The sequence below is a fragment of the Tachysurus fulvidraco genome, chromosome 10 (genome assembly GCF_022655615.1).
Source record: "Tachysurus fulvidraco isolate hzauxx_2018 chromosome 10, HZAU_PFXX_2.0, whole genome shotgun sequence".
Classification (NCBI taxonomy): Eukaryota; Metazoa; Chordata; class Actinopteri; order Siluriformes; family Bagridae; genus Tachysurus; species Tachysurus fulvidraco.
This window is the reverse complement of record NC_062527.1, coordinates 5377349-5400806: the sequence shown is the minus strand read 5'-3', so window position 1 is coordinate 5400806 and position 23458 is coordinate 5377349. Positions and strand designations below refer to the sequence as shown.

Genomic DNA, 23458 nt, shown 5'->3' with positions numbered 1-23458 from the left:
TTAAATAGAATTAAACGTATGCTAGTAATATATATATATATATATATATATATATATATATATATATATATATATATATATATATATATATATATTATCAGGAATGCAAGTACAAAAGAATTACAAAATGATGTACCAGAAAACGCATTGAAGGTCATCATCAACAAGTGGGCAAAATAAGCCACCACAGTAACGTAACAGGCTTGAAATATATATATATATTTTGTTTTTTATTATTTAAAAATAACCACAAACCCACTGTGTTGATCCACTATATACATTCGATATTTGTGCAGTTGTATTTGCATTTTTCCTTGCAATAGCCACTTAATATACCAAATATTCAATCAGCTGATCTAAAATTCATTAATACTCAGGAGTGCTATTTGTTAATTTGTTAATTAATAAATGCATTAATTACTGGTGTACATATTGGAAAAGTTAAAAATATACAGCTAATATCTAAATTGTGTGGTCTTGAATAGAACGTATACGGTGTTACAGTCAAAATGAAAACAATTAACATTGTTGGGAAAATATTAAGATTTAATATTAATGGAGAAAGACAGAAGTGTCACAGATTAAGAACATTTCTAAAGTGCCAGAAGGAAATTAATAAAACTGGGCAATAATCATAGTGTAAGCTTGTTGGTTATAGCAGCTTTGTTTTGTTGTCAGAAAAGAAAGTTTTTTAATGGATCTGGATGGTTGTAGAATTTTAGACAGATTTTTTTTTTAACAATATTTAATAAGAATATGGCCAATGCAGCAACACTCATCCTAAGGCCACCAAACAGGAGAATGCCTCAGGATGATGGACCAGAAAAATATGATCACTACTGTACCTGAAGATTATTTTGAAGAATGATTTCAGCCAAAATTTTACACAAATCATATCACAGAGTGTGAAAAGTAATAACCGTCACAGTTCTTATCTAAATATTGCTGCTATCAGCTGTGAAAATAAAATATGATCATTTTGAACACATATTTTAATATTTTTTTGTTGATCAGAGAATCAGGGTTTAATCCCCAGCATCGCCAAGCTGCCACTTTTGGGCCCTTGAACAAGGCCCTTAACCTTTTCTGCTCCAGGGGCGCTGTATCATGGCTAAACTTGTGCTCTGAAAAAGTTACACCATTGTGTAAATCCTGGATTTTTTTTTCTTCGTTCTAATAAATCATTAATTCACTTTTGAACAGGTTACATATAGGATCTTCATTTCAAAAAGAAGGTAATGTAGTTTGGTGTGATTTGTAAATGTAAATCAGACAGAGATGGGTATCATTTAAATAGATGCTTCATTTAAATAGATGCATTTAGGACAACAGGTTGCGTTGTACGTGTTGCTGTAGGTCTTCAATAGGCTTCAGTATCATATCAACATGTGCAATTCGGTGTTATTCTCGAGGTCTGCTTATATGCTTTATATCTGTTGAATAAGTTCTACTATCAATAAAACCCTAGCTAAAATATTTCACTTTTTACTGGTAATTGAGTCGAAATATAATGAACGATATTAATACTCAGCTTTATATTAGCCTTAGCGACCAGTTTTGATTATCCCAAATACCACCAGTGAGTAGAGTAGAACAGAATAGAGTAGAATAAAATGCTTTATTTTTGTCACGAATACATTAATGCACATTGAAATTCTTTTTTCGGATGTCATGGCTTTGGAGGTTGGGGTCAGAACACATGGTCAGCCATGATACAGTGTCCCCGGAGTCCCTGCCTGGGATTAAGGGCCCTGCTCATGAGTAAAAGTGGCATGGGCAGTTTGGTAGTGCTTGGGCTTGAACCCCGATCCTCCAATCAATAACAGAGCCTTAAGCCGCCTTCACACTCAAAACGGATCCGTAATTTCCGGATCCGTTTTGAGCGTTGGATCCGTTAAAAAAAATTTAACTTGTGCGACTACACCGCATCCGATATGCCGACCGGATGTGATGTATTCCAATGTTGTCCAATCAGGTTTGTGTGAGCGATGTGATAAGAATGATTAAAAAGTATTAATATTAACTTTAGTCATTTTTAAACTTTATCAAAAAACAATCTTTTTGTTTTAAATACATTGTTATTGATCAAAAAAAAAGTAAGAAATTCTTAATATTTATATTGTATTATTTTTAATGTTGTGTCAATGTTTCCTCAAAAATTATTCACGCTTTCTGGATTTATTGTTGTATTGATTGTTTGTATTTACTCCTTCGATAATTCATTCCTTCATTCGCCATGATAAATGGACGGAGAATACAGGCTCTTGCTTTTGCTCTCCTCGCTTGAGCCATCAAAAATTTGCCAAAAGACTGGAATCTGATCATCATATTACTGTCGTCATCGTGTGCTGAAATAAATAAATAAAATAAATCCAGCCACAATAGAAGGTCCATATGGACTACATACCTGCCAGCCTGTAGTTCTGTGTAGTAGCCAAACTTTTATGCAAATTCACTGCTTTACTCTCTGTTTCTTACATATTAGATCATTTTAAACCACACAGACGTCATGAAAATTGTGGTCTCCATATATTCCCAGAACGTTTGATTTTACCTCCACGTCCATTCAACGTTTAATTAAAAGAGAATGTGAGATGGGGGACATGATATACAGTATGACATCAGCGATCAAACAAACAAGCATATATCCTCATGACCTTCCATGACCATATCTTAGTTGGGGAAGAGGCTTTCCCATATTGTATGAGATGTTAACTAATGTAGAAGTACTGACATTTTTTTATTTCTATTTTTCTCTATCTTTTATGTGTAGGTGTGAAGGCTTATGAGCAGTGCATTTCCTGAGGGAGCTTTTCCTGAGGCAGGAACAGATGGACGGAATAAACTTCACGTTGGGGAATTCCTCTGAGGGAAATGAAACGGAGCCAAAAGTGGAGACGAGCTCGTATAAAACAGTGGAGGTGGTGTTCATTGTGCTAGTAGCAGGCTCACTTAGCCTGGTAACTGTGGTTGGGAACATACTGGTAATGCTCTCTATAAAAGTCAACAGAAGCCTACAGACTGTCAATAACTACTTCCTGTTCAGCTTGGCATGCGCTGACTTCATCATCGGGCTTTGCTCTATGAACCTCTATACTGTTTATATTGTCATTGGTGCCTGGCCGCTTGGCCCTGTAGTGTGTGACCTGTGGTTGGCTCTGGACTATGTGGTCAGTAATGCATCAGTCATGAACTTGCTCATTATCAGTTTTGATCGCTATTTCTGCGTCACGAAGCCGCTGAGTTATCCTGTAAAGAGGACGACTAAGATGGCGGGGATGATGATCGCTGCTGCCTGGGTGTTGTCCTTCATCCTCTGGGCTCCAGCTATTCTCTTTTGGCAGTTTATTGTGGGTGGACGCACTGTGCCAGAAAGAGAGTGTTATATCCAGTTCTTTTCAAACGCAGCCGTTACTTTCGGCACGGCTATTGCCGCCTTCTACTTGCCTGTAATTATCATGATGGTGCTATATTGGCAAATCTCTCGAGCCAGCAAGAGTCGCGTGAAAAAGGACAACCGGAAGCCTTCAGGCACCAACACCGGAACTGGATCTCCGGGTCAGAATCGCAGCAACGCCGCCAACAAGCTGGACAACAACAATGTGATGGCCGAGGACCGCGATAGGAATCAAACCCAAACCACAGAAGAAATGACCAACCAGCATGACAGCAAACTGCAGAATGGCAAAGCGCCATCCACAGCCAGTGCTGAGAAAGAAGCCAAAGAAACCAATCGGGACAACTGTGTCCCTGTTGAGGAGAAAGAGAGCTCCAATGACTCCACTTCAGGCAGTGGGGCCACAGCTCATCAGAAGCCAGAAGCCAACAACACTGAGACACCTGCACGGCACCAGGCCAAGACCGGTGCCTCTAAACTTACCTGTATTAAAATTGTCACCAAGTCCCCCAAGGGAGACTGTTATACTCCCTCCAACACCACAGTGGAGATCGTACCGGCAGCTGAGAAGCAGAACCATGTTGCCCGCAAGATTGCAAAGATGACTAAGCAGCCCCCCAAAAAGAAGAAAGCAGCTCCTTCCCGGGAGAAGAAGGTGACACGCACCATCATGGCTATCTTGGTGGCATTCGTAGCCACGTGGACACCCTATAACGTGATGGTTCTCATCAATACCTTCTGCTCCAGCTGCATCCCAAACACAGTGTGGACCATTGGCTACTGGCTCTGCTACATCAACAGCACCATCAACCCTGCGTGCTACGCTCTGTGCAATGCCACATTCAAAAAGACCTTCAAACAGCTATTGCTTTGTCAGTATAAAAACATACGCTCGACCAGATGAGCTAGAATATCAGTATGCATGTTTGCATGTATGTTTATGTTTTTTGTGCGTCTGTGAATAGTTTGGAGTGAGTGTAAAACCCGTGGCAGCTGGGTGGGGCTTGGTTTCTTTTGGTTTTTGTATCGTGTGGGTTCAGTTACTGACACCCTGTTGTAGCACTTTACACACAACACAACCACAACACACGTAGGCAAATAGATCTTTACGCTTTGTATACAGAAACCTGAAAAGATTTAAAACGCGACCGACCGTTTAGAGAAACCGGCGTGAAAAGAAAAAAAAATCGCAGATTGGATTTTTATTAGATTTTGTAAAATAGAAATGTATAAAAACAATACGTTAAATGTACAATAGATCGCATGAATATACGTATACATAACTTATTAGTGTGGCAGAAGACTGGAGCAGAAACTCCATGTTTGTTTGATATTAATGTTATCTACATATAGTAGAGTAGCGAAACCAGATTTCATTTGAGAGAGCAGTATAATACTGAATCTGCTCTTTTAAAGGGACAATAGGGCTGACTGAACACTCAAACCTAGAGTTTGGACTTCAGTGTAAAATAATTTGTGTAAATACTTGTTTATAACCTTGTATAGTATGTGCCATTTGCGTGTGTGTGTGTGTGCTGTGTGTGTGTGTGTGTGTGTGTGTGTGTGTGTGTGTGTGTGTGTGTGTGTGTGTGTGTGTGTGTGTGTGTGTGTGTGTGTGTGTGTGTATGAGGTAGATCTTGACTTATAGACAGGAATTATAACTGATGGGCTATTGGCTGCTGTGTGTGCACGTGTGCGCGCGAGTGTGTGTGTGTGTGTGCATGTGTGTGTGTGTGTGTGTGTGTGTGTGTGTAAGGTAGATCTTGACTTATAGACAGGAATTATAACTGATGGGCTATTGTCTGCTGTGTGTGTGCTGTGTGTGTGTGTGTGTGTGTGTGTGTGTGTGTGTGTGTGTGTGTGTGTGTGTGTGTGTGTGTGTGTGTGTGTGTGTGTGTGTGTGTGTGTGTGTGTGTGTGTGTGTGTGTGGACCCCATAAGGGTACAAAAATGAGGTGGACCCCAGAATGTGAGAAATGTGAGAATGGTGTGTGTGTGTGTGTGTGTGTGTGTGTGTGTGTGTGTGTGTGTGTGTGTGTGTGTGTGTGTGTGTGTGTGTGTGTGTGTGTGTGTGTGTGTGTGTGTGTGTGTGTGTGTGTGTTGCTGGCCTAAAGCTGAATGAGCTTTTGGAGAACCACTTTGCGGTATCCCCATGTAAGAGCGGGGCAGTGTGAAGTGCTCGGGCCTCCAGAGATGCAAATTAAAGGCTTTTAAAATGATGGCTGATGAGCAGGGTGAAGAGACTCTTCTATACAGAGCTGTTACCATAGACTTATTTTAATAACTCTTTGCACACTGCTGTTTGTTTCAATGTCACCGGAAGACAAAAAAAAACAAAAAACGTTTAGAGACAATGAAGTGTCTGTCATGCATGGTGATAACCCATCTCCAGTTATTTAAAACCCACTGCAAAAAAAATCTCTTGCTTTCTCATGAAAGATGCAGAGATGCAAATGTATGCTCATGCCTGCAGCAAGATGTTCATTCATGCAGTCTGCAGGTGGTTACACCATACCGACAAGCCTGCAGCACTGTTCTGGAGGGATCCTGTGTTTTTTCTGTCAGTGTAGCAGCGTGTGTTGAGACTCAGAGTTGATTATGAGAAAGGACTAAGCACTGGGTTGTGTATGTATAATGTGTGAGTAGCGATAGAGCTTCCTCTGAGTCTACCTCTCTGTGGTATTGTGTTTTTTCACTGAGGTTTTCAATCTGTGTGTGTGTGTGTGTGTGTGTGTGTGTGTGTGTGTGTGTGTGTGTGTGTGTGTGTGTGTGTGTGTGTGTGTGTGTGTGTGTGTGCATGCGTGTGAAAGATCACCCCAGAATGGGGGTTATTCTAAATCACAGGCCTTGGTCTTGTGAATTAAAAGGGCTAGATATTTTGCACGTCATCATTCATGTAGCATCACGTAAATAAAATAAAATGACAGCAATGAAAATATCCTGAATATACTCAACTTTTTTTTTTCCTTTTCCCAATTACACCAAATGTGAAACGAGTAAATTTATTCCTAAACATTTCTTTTACTCATTTCGAGCTTTTAGTATTTTCAAGATCGTTCTTATCCTATCTTGACTCTATTCGACTTTTGCTTGCTTGACAATTTTTTTGAGAAGCCTGTTGTATTTGAGTAACTATAAATTCCCCGTTCTGTTGATATACTCGACCTCGACTGTCCATCTGTAATTCTACTAGAAGTGATAATGTTATTGCAGGATGCTGGCTAATGTGAAAGATTTAAAAGACTCGTGTCAGGGAATGCGCCGAGTTTTAATGTGAAAGAGGCATGTTTTTGCCAAAGGGCAATGAAGTGGAGTGAATCTTTAGATTGACTCGTGAGGAGCATAAAGGTTTGCGCTGAACGCTGCTGTTCGAGTTAAGGATTTTGGCTGCAGTGTTTGAAGCAGGAGCAGGTCCTTGCTATGGGCAATGTGATACAGAGCAATGTGGATTAAAGAAATAACACAATCTCACGGTAAGATGAATCAGATTATCTGGCAAACCCGAACCCTCTGTGAGATGGAAGATTCAGCTGCCCCGCACCTTTTTTTATAATCTCTTTATCCACGAATCGTTAAAAAAAAAGGAGAAATATTTACAAAGATTACGCTAAAAGTGTTTCCTTTTCACTTTCTTCCTGACACGTGCTCGACGATCGACTCGACAGAATAGTAAATCGATACATAAACATCAGCAATAGAATTATTCACAGTAAATGCTGCCAAGCGAGCCAGAAGATTTTTAAGCTTAAGATTATTAATCGGGGCTAAAAAATAATCTCGCTCCATTAGCAGACGGTTTTGCTCATATTCAGAGTATAATTCTAGACAAAATGCAAAATGATTTGTTAATACGATAAAAAAAAAAAAAAATCTCACTAACTGATTTAGCGAACCTAGTGGTCAATACGGGAACTGCAACAAGCGTTAGTGGACATCCAAAGAGGAGGATTTTCCCTGCCTCACACACACACACAGTTTTCTAATGGAGATTATTGGTTGCCAGATTGGTGTAGTTTTAACCAAATCTCTAGTCAGTGGTGGCTCTGGGTTGTTGATTGGAGGATCAGCGTTCAAGCCCCAGCACTGCCAAGCTGCCATGTTGGGCCCTTGAGCACGGCCCCTAGCCCTCACTGCTCCAGGGGTCCTGTACAATAGCTGTCCTTGTGCTTTGACCCCCAACCTCCTAAGTTTAGATATATGAAGAAAGAATATCACTGTGCTGTCACGTATATGTGCAAAAATAAAGGATTCTGACTTTTTTATTCCAAATTGTCATAAATTTGGAAAGGCATCATTTTACTGCAAGATATTTTGCAAAGATTGACAGAGCTACAGAGTGATAATAGAGTGGATAATGTCCATAAGTTAGAAAAGACCTGTGAAGTTTCTTCATTGCTCAAAACTTTGGGCAAGTTTCAGGTCTTTCCTGTGGTTTTTGAGGTAGTAGATAGTTTCAGTATGAAAGTGAAATCCACTAGAATATGAATGATAACCTTTTGCCTTTATTTTGTTTGAGGCAAAATGTCATTATTAATGTGGTCCTGCCACATCAAAATCGATTGTCACGACCCACTGCTGCTTCTATCTCTGAAGTGTCCAATTTACCACTTTAATCTGAAGTGCTAACAAAGGTCACGACTATCACCGCCGTTCTTGTCCGTCCCAGGAATGTGGCATCGCTAGTCAGGATGAGCGACAGACTGAGAGCGAGAGCGAGTGTGAGACACGAGAGTCGGCTGAGAGAGAAGTCCAATTTCAAATCCAATTTTAAATCCAATTTCAATTTTATTTGTATAGCCTTTTTAACAATGGACATTGTCTCAAAGCAGCTTTACAGGACATAAACTTGAACATAAAATACATAAAAATCCCTTATGGTATGTGGAAGAAACCTTGAGAGGAACCAGCAAGGAACCCTGTCATTTGGGTGACACCACAGGGTGTGAATATAAACCATTATAAACAATCTAGATTGAGAAGTCTGTATATTTACCTGTTTCCTCGCACACACACACACACACACACACACACACACACACACACACACACACACACACACACACACACAACACATGACTTTATGTCTCCCTTATGGAGGGATGAGTCTGTATGCCACTCCAACAGAGCCCAGATAGCAGAGTGTTACTCTGATTGTTCAGCAGAGGCAAGAATTTTTCCACTAGCAGCTCTCTGTCCAACTCCGGTTGTATCTCGTGCACCGTGACCTGTGATGTGCGAACACATCCTTACATGGTGTCTATCATATTCATTATGAGCGAACCGAGAGATGAGTGTGTGATAGTGTGGAGTGGTGAAGGACAGGAGACAGCTGTTTGTCACTGACGTGTGAGTGATGATGAGACTTGGCACGGATGGTGGGTTGGCACTGGGCAGTGATCTGCTGACGGACTGTCAGTGAGAGAGAGAGAGAGAGAGAGAGAGAGAGAGAGAGAGAGAGAGAGAGAGAGAGAGAGAGAGAGAATTATCGAAAAATGTAACGAGGAAAGAAAGAAAGAAAGAAAGAAAGAAAGAAAGAAAGAAAGAAAGAAAGAAAGAAAGAAAGAAAGAAAGATGATCTAAAATAGATGGTCTAAACCCATACAGATGTGTGTGTGTGTGTGTGTGTGTGTGTGTGTGTGTGTGTGTGTGTGTGTGTGTGTTTGAATCTCCTTCCAATCAGCACAATATAACACTTAACAAACAGTTCAAAATGCCTTGAGTTTGTCTAATGTTGCCTCATGAGAAATAATAGAGAGAGAGAGAGAGAACAGGGGCATAGAAGCCTTTATTGTCATCACATATACATTACAGCACAGTGGAGTTCTTTTCTTCACATACCCCAACTGAGTTGGTTGGGGTCAGAGTGCAGGGGCAGCTATGATACAGCACCCCTGGAGCAGGAAGGGCTAAGGGCCTTGCTCAAGGGCCCAGCAGTGGCAGCTTGGCTGTGCTGGAGCTTGAACCCCGATCCTCCAATCAACAACCCAGAGCCTTAACCAGTTGAGCCACCACCATCCACCAGAAGAACGAGGCGACTTGCCATGAGGCGACTTGCCACGAGGCGACTTGCCACCTATTAGAAATGTCTCACAAATAACTCACACATAAGATGTAATTGTCTTAACACTAGTTACGTCCATGGGACTCGATTCCTTTGCTAAAAATTTGCAGTGTTTGCAGTTTACAAATTCTTTTTAAAAAAAATATCTCACATTTTTTGTCATTTGGTTTGGTTTGTTGTATAGAAATGAATTCAATCCTTTCATTAACATTCAGCATCATGTTGTGGTGGAATTCCAGGTAACAGACGTCGTTCCAGCGGCAGTGTTAGAAATCCGAGGCTCTGACGACACGGTTCTTAATTAATTAGTCAGTCTAACTGTGTGTGTCCTGAACGGAGCTACCGCTAACCGAAAGTCATCAAGTGCCTTACTGACCCGTCTAATCATCTTCTTACTTTTTTTTTTATCTTTCTCCTCTTATGAAACGTAGGATCCGATCGAACCCAAAGTTCTTTTTATTCCGATTTCTTCTTAATTATTCCTTAGCTCCCATCATCCTGACAGATTTGCATAGCAACATGTATCTAAAAATACACTCTGGTCTTCAGATGTGTTAAAAAAAAAGGACTGCGTTTAAACGTATGCGCAGCCAATCTCTGGAGGTCTGGGTATGTTTGCTTTTGTGCGCTTTGTGTGTATGACGTGAGTGTGTGTGTGTGTGTGTGTGTGTGTGTGTGTGTGTGTGTGTGTGTGTGTGTGTGTGTGTGTGTGTGTGTGTGTGTGTGTGTGTGTGTGTGTGAGTGAGTGAGATCGTGTTCATATTAAGATATCAACAACAATAATGTGTATATGAAACGATCAAAACTTTATAAAAGAATTACTCAGATACAGAGGAAACACACACACACACACACACACACACACACACACACACACACACACATTGGCAATTTCTCACACAAAAATGGGTGCCAAAGACACACTGCCAGCGGCAAGCCAACAAACAAACCCATAAATGAGATGAGCATGCTCAAATACATGACGCTTGCTGCACTGAATCAATTTGAAGAAAAATATCTATCTTTTTTTTTTTTATGAGGTTTTATAAAAATAAATATCCACTTATTCTGTATAGACGTGTTGTATATAAAGCATGTGTTTATCGCCGAACCGAGGAAATGACTCCGGAGTATCGATTCTGTTGTTCTGGAGCATCTGTCAGTGGAAACAAGAGATAATTGGATGTTAAATCAAGAAACCGAATTCTCTAAACCCCCACAGACGAGCCGAGGTTTTAATTATCGAGACAGAAAGAGAGATGATGATGATGAAGACAGAAGATCATAAATAGTATAAATAATTGTCGTGTACATTCATCGAGTAGAAACACTTCAGCTTCGATGTTTTGGGTTTATTTTATTTTATTCGATTTTATTTTATTTATGTTTGCGTGACGGATTTAAAACGAATCTTGTGAGGCTTTTCTGTAGACGCTTTCTACAAAGTCATGCCAGCTTTGCCTGTGAGCGAGGCAGGAAACGGCGAGGAAAAGAAATAAAACCTTCAAGCAAATCGTTAAAAAAAAAAAAAAAAAAGAAGGTAGAAATAAGCACACAAATTTCTCTCTTTCCTCAGGGAGTAAGGGAGGAATGGACCAAAAAAATAATAAAAAGAAACAACATCAAGAAAAAAGACAAACTAACTTGTCTACAGTAAAGAGTTAGAAAGTAGAATACGTCTAGGAGGATATGTGGAAATGTACTTCCTGTGTCTACTGTACATACCGAACTCTTTATGTTCTCATGCTGAGGTGTCGTTCTTCACCTTCACGGTGGCTTGTGACTTTCATCAAGTAGAAAAGATGTTTGTTAAACAGTTCAAAGCTTTCCACTGTACATACGGTATAAATATATATAAATAAATCAATCCAACGAACATGTTACGTAGTTTGGCGCAGTTGATCGATGTAAATACATGTTTATGATTTCATGTTTATGAGCTCCTTTACTGTATGTCTTCTTCTCAGCCCCTCGCTCTTCAGTCTTCCCTTCCTTCGCCGTCCCTCCTGTTTGTACGTCGTGCAACGGTTACCGAATTCTTTAAGGAAAGTTGGATGTTTAGAAATTATAAACGATACTGTAACATGAAATACATTTACGATGAATATTGTGCTCTACTCTTTTGGAGAATAATTCTGTCGAATAAAGATATAAGAGTCTGAGGAGTTTGTTTTGAGTTGCGACTTGTTTTTGAGTTTGGGTTTTATTTGTTGGAATGAAAAGTTTATGGAAATAACAAGAAAACATCGGGGCACAAGGAGCGGAATGGTGGATTGGAGGCTGACTTTATTTGATAGATAGATAGATAGATAGATAGATAGATAGATAGATAGATAGATAGATAGATAGATAGATAGATAGATAGATAGATAGATAGAGAGAGATAGATAGATAGATAGATAGATAGATAGATAGATAGATAGAGAGAGAGAGAGAGAGAGAGAGAGAGAGAGAGATAGATAGATAGATAGATAGATAGATAGATAGATAGATAGATAGATAGATAGATAGATAGATAGATAGATAGATAGATAGATAGCGTGTGTGTGAGAGAGAGAGAGAGATAGATAGATAGATAGATAGATAGATAGATAGATAGATAGATAGATAGATAGATAGATAGATAGATAGATAGATAGATAGCGTGTGTGTGAGAGATAGATAGATAGATAGATAGATAGATAGATAGATAGATAGATAGATAGATAGATAGATAGATAGATAGATAGATAGATAGAGAGCGTGTGATAGATAGATAGATAGATAGATAGATAGATAGATAGATAGATAGATAGATAGATAGATAGATAGATAGATAGATAGATAGATAGATAGATAGATAGATAGAATTCCTACTATAAGATTACAATAACCAAATCTACAATAATTCAATTTATATTTATCATTTCTTGAAAGCTTAAAATAGACTTGTTCTATTGGAAGGTCATCTATAAAAAAAAGAAAAAAAAGGGAAAGAAGCTAACGTATTTGCCGGTAGAACGAATTCTGAACCGCGAAACAAAAAGTCTACAAACAGGTCGACTGACTCACAAAGGTCTAGTTGTTGCAGTGCAGATACGCAGGTGAAAGAAAATCTGCATCTTTAATAAGGGGCAATTTGAAGAATATTCAAAAAGAAGCCAAACATCCTGCCAGTAGAATAAGCTGAGTACATGATTTAGTAGGTTTTATTCACTATTATAGATTTCTATTCACATCTCTACAGTTTTAAGGGTTGGGGGGAAGGGGGAGGAGGACAATTTTCTCTTTTCCATCTTCTCCTGTCTCTCCGTCCACGTGTTACTGCTGCCGCTCGTGTAGCTTCAATCTCAGGGCAGAAGAATACACAGGAAGGTGACTGTTATTCCTGTTTTCCACCTCTAGTCCATCGGGGCTTGCTCTTTCTTCTTTCCGCCTCGCTTCGGCTTCACCGAGCCTGTAGAGATACATAAAGCCACATCGGTCACCGACAACACAAACACAATGAGGCTCTGCTAAGTCTGATGTGGCAGGTAGGGGGGGAAAAAAGAAGTGCTTTAATGGACCTAATTTTTCAATGCCTTGTACAGAGCACTGGAATTTGATGCCATTCACTGATGATTAGGGGGTCAATCTGCTCACGTGTGACAAAATAGACAGAGTGAAATAGAGCACAGTGATTCTAAAGATGACAGACATCTTGAGATTGTTGTACAGTATATGCAATACCAAAAGGTCACTTATCTAATCAACACCCTGTTCTCTTCCTTTTTCCTGTATCTGATCTCTACAGGTTTCTACATGCCGCTGATCATAGAGCTTATCTGAAGCTTAATTAACTAAACACTTTATTATTAGGGTCCTAACAGCAATCCAGACCTGTTTCGTCCACTTTATTAGGAACACCTGTACAACACACCTGCTCCTTTTTGCAAACAATCTTTTGGACGCAGGTCAATATTCACATCAAACTTCAGAGTCGAGGAAATGTCTGAGCTTTATGACTTTAACCTTGGCACGGTTGTTAGCGCCAGATTGGTGGTTCAGAAAAATGATCTCTAGAGCTGCAAAAAAAAAAAAGATTTCCTGTTGGCAACAGTTCTGTGTGTAGATTGGTGCAAGCTGCCGGATATAAGGAGACTTAATAACTCTGTACAACCGTGCAGAGCAGAAGAGCATCTCAGACCTACACAACACAACAAACCTTGACGTGGATGAGCTACAACAGCATAAGATCACATCAGGTTCTACACCTCTAACCCAAGAACGTGAATCACATCACAGACTCACTCAAACTAAGCAGTTAAAGGTTTTTCTAATCTGTCCAGTTCAGTCAGTCTGTGTCTGTGATGGTCTCAGATTCATGTTCTTGGATGAAATGAGAGGAACTTGATGTGATGTTCTGCTGTTGTAGCTCATCCACTGCAATGTTGTGTAGGTATAAGCTGCTTTCCTGCTAACCACATCTATAAACAGTGATTATTTACATTTACAGCATTTAGCAGACAACCTTATCCAGAGCAACGTACGTTTTTTTTATACAACTGAGCAATTGAGGGTTAAGGGCCTTGCTCAGGGGCCCAGCAGTGACAGCTTGGTAGACATAGGAATCGAACTCTCAACCTTCTGATTGGTAGGCCAACACCTTAACCCCTAGGCTACCACATTTGACTTACTACACATTTCTTGTCAACTCAGACCAGTCTCTAGGATGTTTTTGGTTGTTTTTCACACCGTTCTGTATATAAACTGTTGGGTGTGAAAAATCCAGAAGATCAACAGATAATGAAATTCTCACACCAGCTCATCTTCACACCAGCAACATAAATTATTTGGATGTAGTGCAACTCATCTTATACTGTATAATGTTATTTTTAATTCAAAAAAAAAAGAAAGAAAAAAAAGTGAAATATTCATTCATTCATTTTCTACCGCTTATCCGAACTATTTTCGGGTCACGGGGAGCCTGTGCCTATCTCAGGCGTCATCGGGCATCGAGGCAGGATACACCCTGGACGGAGTGCCAACCCATCACAGGGCACACACACACTCTTTCACTCACACACTACGGACAATTTTCCAGAGATGCCAATCAACCTACCATGCATGTCTTTGGACCGGGGGAGGAAACCGGAGTACCGGAGGAAACCCCCGAGGCTCGGGGAGAACATGCAAACTCCACACACACACAACCCTGGAGGTGTGAGGCAAACGTGCTAACCACTAAGCCACCGTGCCCCCAAAGTGAAATATAACCTTTTATAATTCTCGATCATGTTCTAAACAGAAAGCTTTAGCATGTTGCATGCACTTGAAACTGAAGACCACAAAATTCACATTTACATAATAAAAGCAAGTTCATTATTTTCCTTTATCAAATTCCCTGTTTTTTTTTTTAATTCGATTTTGACAGTGCCAAACAATGTGAAAAGTCTAAGCATCCCCTGTCCCATTCGCAGGCTTAGGATGGCTTAAGTATTAATTCTGATTTATCAATAATGTGTTTGTGGATTACAAGTTAATCTACAAAGCATATGCTTGACATTTAAAAACTAAAACGCATTAAAAAATACAATGAAATAAATAACAGAACTGACAAAGTGGTATTAACATCCCCTGGAGTTGATAGAAATTATGCTGGGTACAAATTCATTTAGGTTTGATGTTTTTTTAACAAGATTTCACAACGTGAGTGTACACAGACTCATGTTGTATACCTGTTTTCAGTTCAGTTTCTTCTTCATGTTTTTATTCAGCACATATTTCTGAATGATTCGTGGCGCCGTAATATATACACACATTACCAGAACCACACGGCTCTTTGAACACAATACACACACACACGTCTCGTCTTATTCCGCCAAGCAGCCAGGCTTTTTACACACCCATCACGGACTCGACAGCTCACAGCAGTTTCCTTTATCGTCGTAATTGTTTTACAGATCCAAATGGTATTCTGATGGTCTAGAGATCTAGGGACTAATGCTGCTGTTCATAATGTTTCATTTGCATATCTAGATTTTGCTGCACTAAGCTCTGTGCCTCTTATGGAGTGTATTATTTGGCCCTTGGGTTGTTCAGTCATGCACCTCGGCTTGCATCGGTGCCTTCTTTCATGGAAGAGCCCCAGAAGAAATGTGACTTCTGGCCTTCCCTACTAGAGCGGAAGAGATTGCATGGAATTTGTAATGAGACAGGAATGAGCCAGGTAAGTTGGATTTGTGTGTGTGTGTGTTTGTGTGTGTGTGTGTGTGTGTGTGTGTGTGTGTGTGTGTGTGTGTGTGTGTGTGTGTGTGTGTGTGTGTGTGTGTGTGTATAGATGTATATTTTCCACAGATATAGTGCGTTCCCATTTAGACCATAGATCAGGGGTTCCCATACTAATAAAATACTTCTTTAGTTTGTTACATTTATTGTGCAAAATAAATTTTAGAAATTCAGAAGACATATTTTGTGCTAACGGTTTCAAATATAGAATTCAGTCATGACACATTTAAATGAATAGTTATCATAGTATCATAGTAATCATGTTAGGCTTTTTATTATCCCAACTACCTCCACTAAACAACCTAGTGTTGTGTCTCAATGTCAAAACAAACTCAATGAGTTTTAATTCCAGTACATAAACCTATTAAACCAGTTTTAATTCCAGTAGATAAACCAGTTTTAATTCCAGTAGATAAACCAGTTTTAATTCCAGTAGATAAACCTGTTTTAATTCCAGTAGATAAACCTGTTAAGCCAGTTTTAAATCCAGTAGATAAACCTATTAAACCAGTTTTAATTCCAGCACATAAACCTATTAAACCAGTTTTAATTCCAGTAGATAAACCTATTAAACCAGTTTTAATTCCAGTAGATAAACCTATTAAACCAGTTTTAATTCCAGCACATAAACCTATTAAACCAGTTTTAATTCCAGTTGATAAACCTGTTAAACCAGGTTTAATTCCAGTAGATAAACCAGTTTTAAATCCAGTAGATAAACCTATTAAACCAGTTTTAATTCCAGTAGATAAACCGTTTTTTATTCCAGTAGATAAACCCGTTAAAACAGTTTTAATTCCAGTAGATAAACCAGTTTTAATTCCAGTAGATAAACCTATTAAACCAATTTTCAGTAGATAAACCTGTTAAACCAGTTTAATTCCAGTAGATGAACCTGTTAAACCAGTTTAATTCCAGTAGATAAACCTGTTAACATGTCTGTTTCCCGTCCCAGTCTTCTGGATTTTCTTGAACAGTAAAACTCTTTTGAATGTAAAGTCAGAGATTATAAGTTGAGATTCAGCTCATGGTAACAATCACGAAGCTCATCATCGTGTTTAACATCGCATGAAATCCTTAAACATTTCACGGTTCAAACTGATGAACGAGGATGTTTTGTCTTTGATGTGCCGTCTAGCTAATTTAGCGTCTTTAAATGTCCTGGATGTACAAAATGTACGCAGCCATTCAGTGTGTGAACAGTGTTGCTTGAGTTGCTGATACTACACATGCCTGCAAAGTCATGCTCCGTGTGTTAACCAGTCTCGTCATGCCGTCATGCCGTGATCGCCTCCGTATGGATTATTTTCCTGTACAAACACTTTCTACTTACTGGAGAGTTAATGCAAGGAATATTTCTTTGCTTTTAGTCATGTATTTATTACATATAGTACATACGCATGTTATATGCTATATGTCCATATAGAACTCATACAATTACAGCACAGAAACATCTGATGTAATATCAAAGCTAGAGAAAAGATGGATAGTGTGTTTGTGGTTGCTTTGAGTGTATTCGATTTATTTCCAATAAAGAAAAGCAGAAATGAAGATAGGTACAAAAAAAACTGCCGTGCCGTGATTCTCTACTTGGGGCAAACCCAACACTTTGAGAACAACAGATCGAGACCAGACCAAAAAAAAACAATTGAGCTTGAGCTTAATCTTGATCTTCAAGCAGTGCAGTGTTGGCTCAAGAAGGGATGTGGTAGCCTAGTGGTTAAGGTGTTGGGCTACCAATTGGAAGGTTGTGAGTTTGATTCCTACATCCACCAAGCTGCCACTGCTGGGCCCCTGAGCAAGACCCTTAACCCTCAATTGCTCGGTTGTATAAAAGTGAGATAAAACTTAAAAAGTAAGTCCCTCTGGATAAGGGCATCTGCTAAATGCTGTAAATGTAAGAAGTTAAGGCTTGGGGATGTTGATTAGTATTCAAGCCCCAGCACTGCTAAGTTGCTTACTTTTGGGCCCTTGAGCAAGGCCCTTAACCCTCTCTGCTCCATAGGTGCTGAATCATGATTGACCCTGTGCTCTGATGTCCTCTAAAGGCTTCTGTTTAAAAGTTATCTAGACATTAGCATCCGCATACAGACCAGAAAGGTGTAAAGAGAGGGAACTTAATGCTTATTCATGATGATGCTTCCCTACATAGTCCCCAATGTTTCAGGAGAAATTATTATCTCCTCCATTTTATATTTCCCTGATGTGCTCATATTGAAATCTACATTTACAGCAGCTTTTACTTTCATATAAAACTCAATTAAGAGGAAATGTTTTCTTTGAATTCTCCCTCTATCACTTCCCGACATACTTCAAGCCCTGGCTGGCACATCTCAATTCTAAACTAGACTAAATTAAACCTGTCAAACTTTTTTTTACAGCAGCGTGTTAGATCCAAGAACTTCCTAAGAACATATAGTATGTTTAATAAGCTATACATTTTGATGATCTGAGAGTTTCTCTTCTCTTGTTCTGTTGCCTTACACAGATGTTGTGACCAACCTTCAAAGCACAGCTGTATAGCTTGATCTATTTAACCCTTGTATGTTGTTCGTATTTTTTTTAACCAGCCAGTGTTCGTGGGTCTGGTGGACCCGCTGCATTTTTGGGTTTTTAATTCAACACAATCAAGGTTTTAAAAAGGTTTTAAAAAAGAGTCGAACAACTATGTGATAATTAATGACGAGGGGGGGGGGGTTAGTTGTTAGCACACTCGCCTCACACCTCCAGGGTTGGGGGTTCGATTCCCACCTCCGCCTTGTGTGTGTGGAGTTTGCATGTTCTCCCCATGCCTCGGGGGTTTCCTCCGGGTACTCCGGTTTCCTCCTCCGGTCCAAAGACATGCATGGTAGGTTGATTGGCATCTCTGGAAAATTGTCCGTAGTGTGTGTGTGTGAGTGAATGAGTGTGTGTGTGCCCTGTGATGGGTTGGCACTCCGTCCAGGGTGTATCCTGCCTCGATGCCCGATGACGCCTGAGATAGGCACAGGCTCCTCGTGACCCGAGAAGTTCGGATAAGCGGTAGAAAATGAATGAATGAATGAATGAATGAATGAATACTCTACAGATGTTTACTTCATCCCAATTACAAGCAATATAAACAGCACATATGGTTAATATTTGCCCTTTACCTTTATTACATCACATTTTTTAAATAAAGTGCTACTCATGTTTTGTTGTTGTTGTTGTTGTTGTTGTTGTTGTTGTTGTTTGATAAAATGCAATAAAAAAAAGAAAATCAAATATAATCAAGTTCTGAGTGGGAAAAAATCAACAAATTCAAGCAAAGTTTTTTAAGACTATCGATCTTTATGAATATGGGTCCGAATAACATACAAGGGTTAAGAGCTATAGAATCTGTTCACCTTTCTAAAGAGTCGATTAAAGAGGATGGCAGGAACTGGATGCAGAGAGTAATAAGAGAGAGAGAGAGAGAGAGAGAGAGAGAGAGAGAGAGAGAGAGAGAGAGAGAGAGAGAGAGAGAGAGAGAGAGAGAGAGAGAGAGAGAGAGATGCCATTATGGATATTTCATTTGTTCCAAACCAACATATGCCTGGGATTGCTTATGCACAGGATAAATAAATGACCTCGCTGTTTTTTTTTAATTGCAGATTTTACAGAGAAAAGCAATTACCTCCCACTTATCTGACTCTCCAGTTCCAGACCTCTTCAGACAAACCTTGTGATTGTCAAATGCCAGCCAGCAGATATATCAGTGGCCATTTGATTTCTTGTCATTATGGTTACACTAGAATTAGCTGAGAATATTAAAGTACCAGAACGTAAACTTTCATATCATTTCACTAATAAAGAATTCTGCACTGTTGATAAAGGACTTATGTGGTGTAAAAGAATTTATATTGTTTAGCTTTCAGTATTTCATATGATTTTGATAAAGTCCAAAATACAGTGTCCTCCAAATCTATTGGCACCCTTTACCCAAACAAACAAAAATGACAAAATGCCCAAATTTCCAGTCCATTCAGCATTTAAAAAGAAACTTTTCATCTTTTCTAACAATAAAACATTCTCATTAGAGTGTTTTTTTAATCACTTTCTATTAAAAGTATACATTTGACAAAACTTTTAATGACCTTAAGGAATATTCATTCATTCATTCATTCATTCATTTTCTACCGCTTATCCGAACTACCTCGGGTCACGGGGAGCCTGTGCCTATCTCAGGTGTCATCGGGCATCAAGGCAGGATACACCCTGGACGGAGTGCCAACCCATCGCAGGGCACACACACTCTCATTCACTCACACACTCACACACTACGGACAATTTTCCAGAGATGCCAATCAACCTACCATGCATGTCTTTGGACCGGAGGAGGAAACCGGAGTACCCGGAGGAAACCCCCGAGGCACGGGGAGAACATGCAAACTCCACACACACAAGGTGGAGGTGGGAATCGAAGGAATATTTTAAATGAAAATCATTTTTTGATGTTTTTTTTTCAGGGCTATTAAAAATGTTCAAGTCTGAAAGGGTTGGAAAAGTACCAGGAACTGGACCCACGAGTATCTCTATACAGTAGGCAATGCTAAGACTCTGCAGCAATACAATCAACTGCAAATAACTTATCAAAAAGGCCCGCAAGATATTTTGGAAAGGTGTGTTTTGTGTCCACCGTGGAAAGATGTGATTAAACTTACCCTGTAGCTTGGCTTTGGTCTTGCCACAGGGTTTGGTGGCAGAGACAGTGGTGGGGCAGTTAGCATCTGGGAGAGCACGTTTCAGTGTACCACTCCGGGTCTTCACTCCTGTGACTAAGTCGCACTCACCCCAAATCTGGAATTCATACTTGCATTCACCTGCACAGTAAAAATGAACAAATACAAGGATAGCGTCAGGGACTAGAGCCCATAGTAAAGAAGGTTAAATGCCTTTGTGGCTGAGAATGAAACATTCTAACAAAAGATTCAGTGCTGTTATGTTGTCAAAGGATTGTTTCGTAGAATAAATTTACTTCAGTATCACTTTTATCATCACCGATGTAGCATCAGATCTATCACGAGCAAGCCAGAGGCGAACTCCTGACATGACATGAGAAAGAAACCTTTAGAGGAACTCAATAAAGGAACCACCCTCTTCGAGGGACACTCAGAAAAACACTGCAGCATACAGATCTCTTCTAAATTTGTTGAAAAGATTTATATAAATATAATTAATATCAATTCTGGGATTCATTTAGAATTCGATGCAAAGCTGTTCACTTTAACAAAGACACAACAAAGGATCACCTCCTCGGAAATGAGGAATCGATCAGTTTATAGATGCTAAAATAATTCTACAGGTCTAACCCTAGGTCTCTGGATATATCCTAGAGGATGAACCTTCATCTCGTTTTTCCAAAAGATATTCTATGAGTTGGTGTTTTTTTTTAATGATGGACATCTTCACGATATAATAGCACAGGGGTTCCCAAACTTTTCAGACTGCGACCCCCAATATTAGACTGCTGACGACGAGCGAAACTTCAGTTTTGGAGATCGTCCCCCACAGATCATCTTCCACGTTAAGCCGTGACCTGTTTTTATTCTTAATGTAAGTGAGCGCGTGGAATGTCTTTTCGCATAAATTGTGCCAAATTGCATGAGTACATCCAACGCGGCTTTCGACAACTGTGAATATTCCAGCGCGACAGAAACCCAGAACTCATCCAGAGTCTTCCTCAGGGTTCAATCGGTTGAAAGTTCTATCAGCGCATCTTCCGTATCTGACGCCTGTAAAGACGTAAAGACTTTCGTATTCAATTAACCATTTCAGTGAGCTCACGTGTCCTTGGATAGGGATGCCGAAGGGGATGGCTAGAATTAGTGTAGAGATTGTCACGATTCTACGACTGATTCGAGAGCAAAATTCTGATACGAAAACAAAAATTTAACAATAATGCAGAGTTGTGCAAACTGAATCCACATGAAGAAGACCGAGCAATAATAATACAGCTAGAATTCAAAATGCAGCAAATGTCCTCATGTTTGTCGCGACTTGTTTGTCAATACAAAATATGAGCATCAAGCTTGTTGGGAAGAAGCTTGATTGCCCAGGGAGGGGCCTATACAGTAAGTCCTGGTTCGGGTTCATCTACAGTTCTAACTCTTCCTGTTTCTCCGAAGCCCTCTGCTGGCTGATCACTGCTTGACAATCATAGGATAAAAGAAATGAATCAGAATAACTTTATTGTTTTTCATTAACTATTCCTCTAACGGACACAAACCTGCCGGTAAAATGACCCTCGCATATTTTCACTCTTAATTTCTCATCTCTCTGTAAATGCCAGCCAGTTAAAGCTTCTTATTCTACGATATTACTATCTTGTTTAGTTACCGCTGCTTCTGTGTTTACCAGCTTGCAGACTTTTAATTTTGCCGTGGCAGGGTTTGTACTGTATATTCGGTTCTCATTTCTGATTCAAAAGTGTCTCTATAACAAAATAGCAAAAAATGTAACACTTAAAGTAATTATCCCAGTTTTCTATTACTCTAACAAAATAATTCTCATAACATTAAATACTAGCATGTTTCTATGTATATCAAAACTACTGGCAAAATAATAAAAAATAAAGCACATGTGTATCTAAGCGCTATTGAAGCCGATATTTAAGGCAAAAAAAAAGTATATACCCACCAGAAACTTTATGGTATATTTCCTTTACTCCTTTATAAAAAATAATGTGTGGCCTTGTTTTCGCTTCATATTGTGCCAGTGGCTTATTCTCCATGCTATTACAAGAAGCAATGGAAACTAAGGCTAGGAAAGATAAGAACAGACTCATTTGAAACTCCAGGTAGCACTGGAATGGCTTCAAGCCTCATGAGGAGTGAATGATACTATTTCAGGAATATTCTGTCCAGGTAGAAGCTTCTCATCAATCACCATGATGGTCTCCACCAGTGGTTATGCAGATAACATACTTACAATGTAAATGGAATAGCTAAACAACAAAACATGTTGAAAAAAATAAAACAGTGCTTAGACTGTATTGTAAATAGTCTAGAGACCTGAAAGATTAATCAAATAATAAGCTTAAAAAAAACTTCCCACTTCTGGTATAGTGATGTTATCTTCTGGCTCTGGGAGTCCAGTGATATAATCCACTGACAAGATCTAACCAGGGCCTTCAGGTTATGGGTAGGCTACATGTAAAAGATATAGCTTGCTGGCAGAAAGTTATTAGTCTTGGTTTGATGTGACAGTTTCAGAACACCAGTATGCAGAATATTGCCTCCACTGTGGCAATATAGTACGTGTGTCAGTCCACTGCCTTTGGAATGTATATCTTCTCAGTCTGATATCTCTACATGTTTTCGATATTCTGAGGATTGGACGAGAGGAACCACAGGCAGTTGGTCTAAATATTTACTATAATTGGTCACTCTGGAAATGTAGATCACTCCTTACCAACACCCTTATACAGAGCAACATTGATCTCTTTTTATACAACTGAGGGATAAGGGTGTTGCTCGTGGGCCCAACATTGGCAGCATGGTGGATTTGGAATTCAAACTCACGACCTTCTGATCAGTCGTCCAACACTGAGTATCCTTCCATGTTAAAATGACATCTTAAAGCTTACTCAAATATTTATCTTCAAAATGTCATTGCAAATTATAATGTATCCTTCATTTTACAAGTAATTATGTTGCTCATTTTGTCGAGGGGGTCTCCGTAGATATACCCCTGTGCACCAGTACTTCATCACTGCCTCTTCCTATTTCACTAGCTCAGTCTTGCATTCTTTGGGGA

General features: G+C 39.4%; 2 protein-coding genes across 5 annotated transcripts in view; one reads left to right on the top strand and one right to left on the bottom strand.

Moving 5' to 3' along the window:
• Positions 1 to 11623, top strand: part of chrm2a (cholinergic receptor, muscarinic 2a) — a 129479-nt gene extending 117856 nt beyond the window's left edge. For 2 of the 4 annotated variants that reach the window (XM_027164034.2, XM_027164035.2), the window contains exon 3: positions 2774 to 8469. In XM_027164034.2, the coding sequence (XP_027019835.1) occupies positions 2832 to 4301 (1470 nt within the window). In that variant the 5' untranslated portion in view covers positions 2774 to 2831 and the 3' untranslated portion in view covers positions 4302 to 8469. Of the gene's footprint in view, positions 1 to 2773; positions 8470 to 9000; positions 9264 to 9386 lie in introns of those variants that run through there. The other 2 variants (XR_007144087.1, XR_007144086.1) reach the window with 2 other exon arrangements.
• Positions 11624 to 12333: 710 nt separating this feature from the next.
• ptn (pleiotrophin) overlaps positions 12334 to 23458 on the bottom strand; it is a 43660-nt gene continuing 32535 nt past the window's right edge. The window contains exons 4-5 of the mRNA XM_027164038.2: positions 20365 to 20523; positions 12334 to 12893 (exon numbers count right to left, since the gene is read on the bottom strand). Coding sequence (XP_027019839.2) covers positions 12838 to 12893; positions 20365 to 20523 — 215 coding nt within the window. The 3' untranslated portion in view covers positions 12334 to 12837. The remainder of the gene's footprint in view (positions 12894 to 20364; positions 20524 to 23458) is intronic.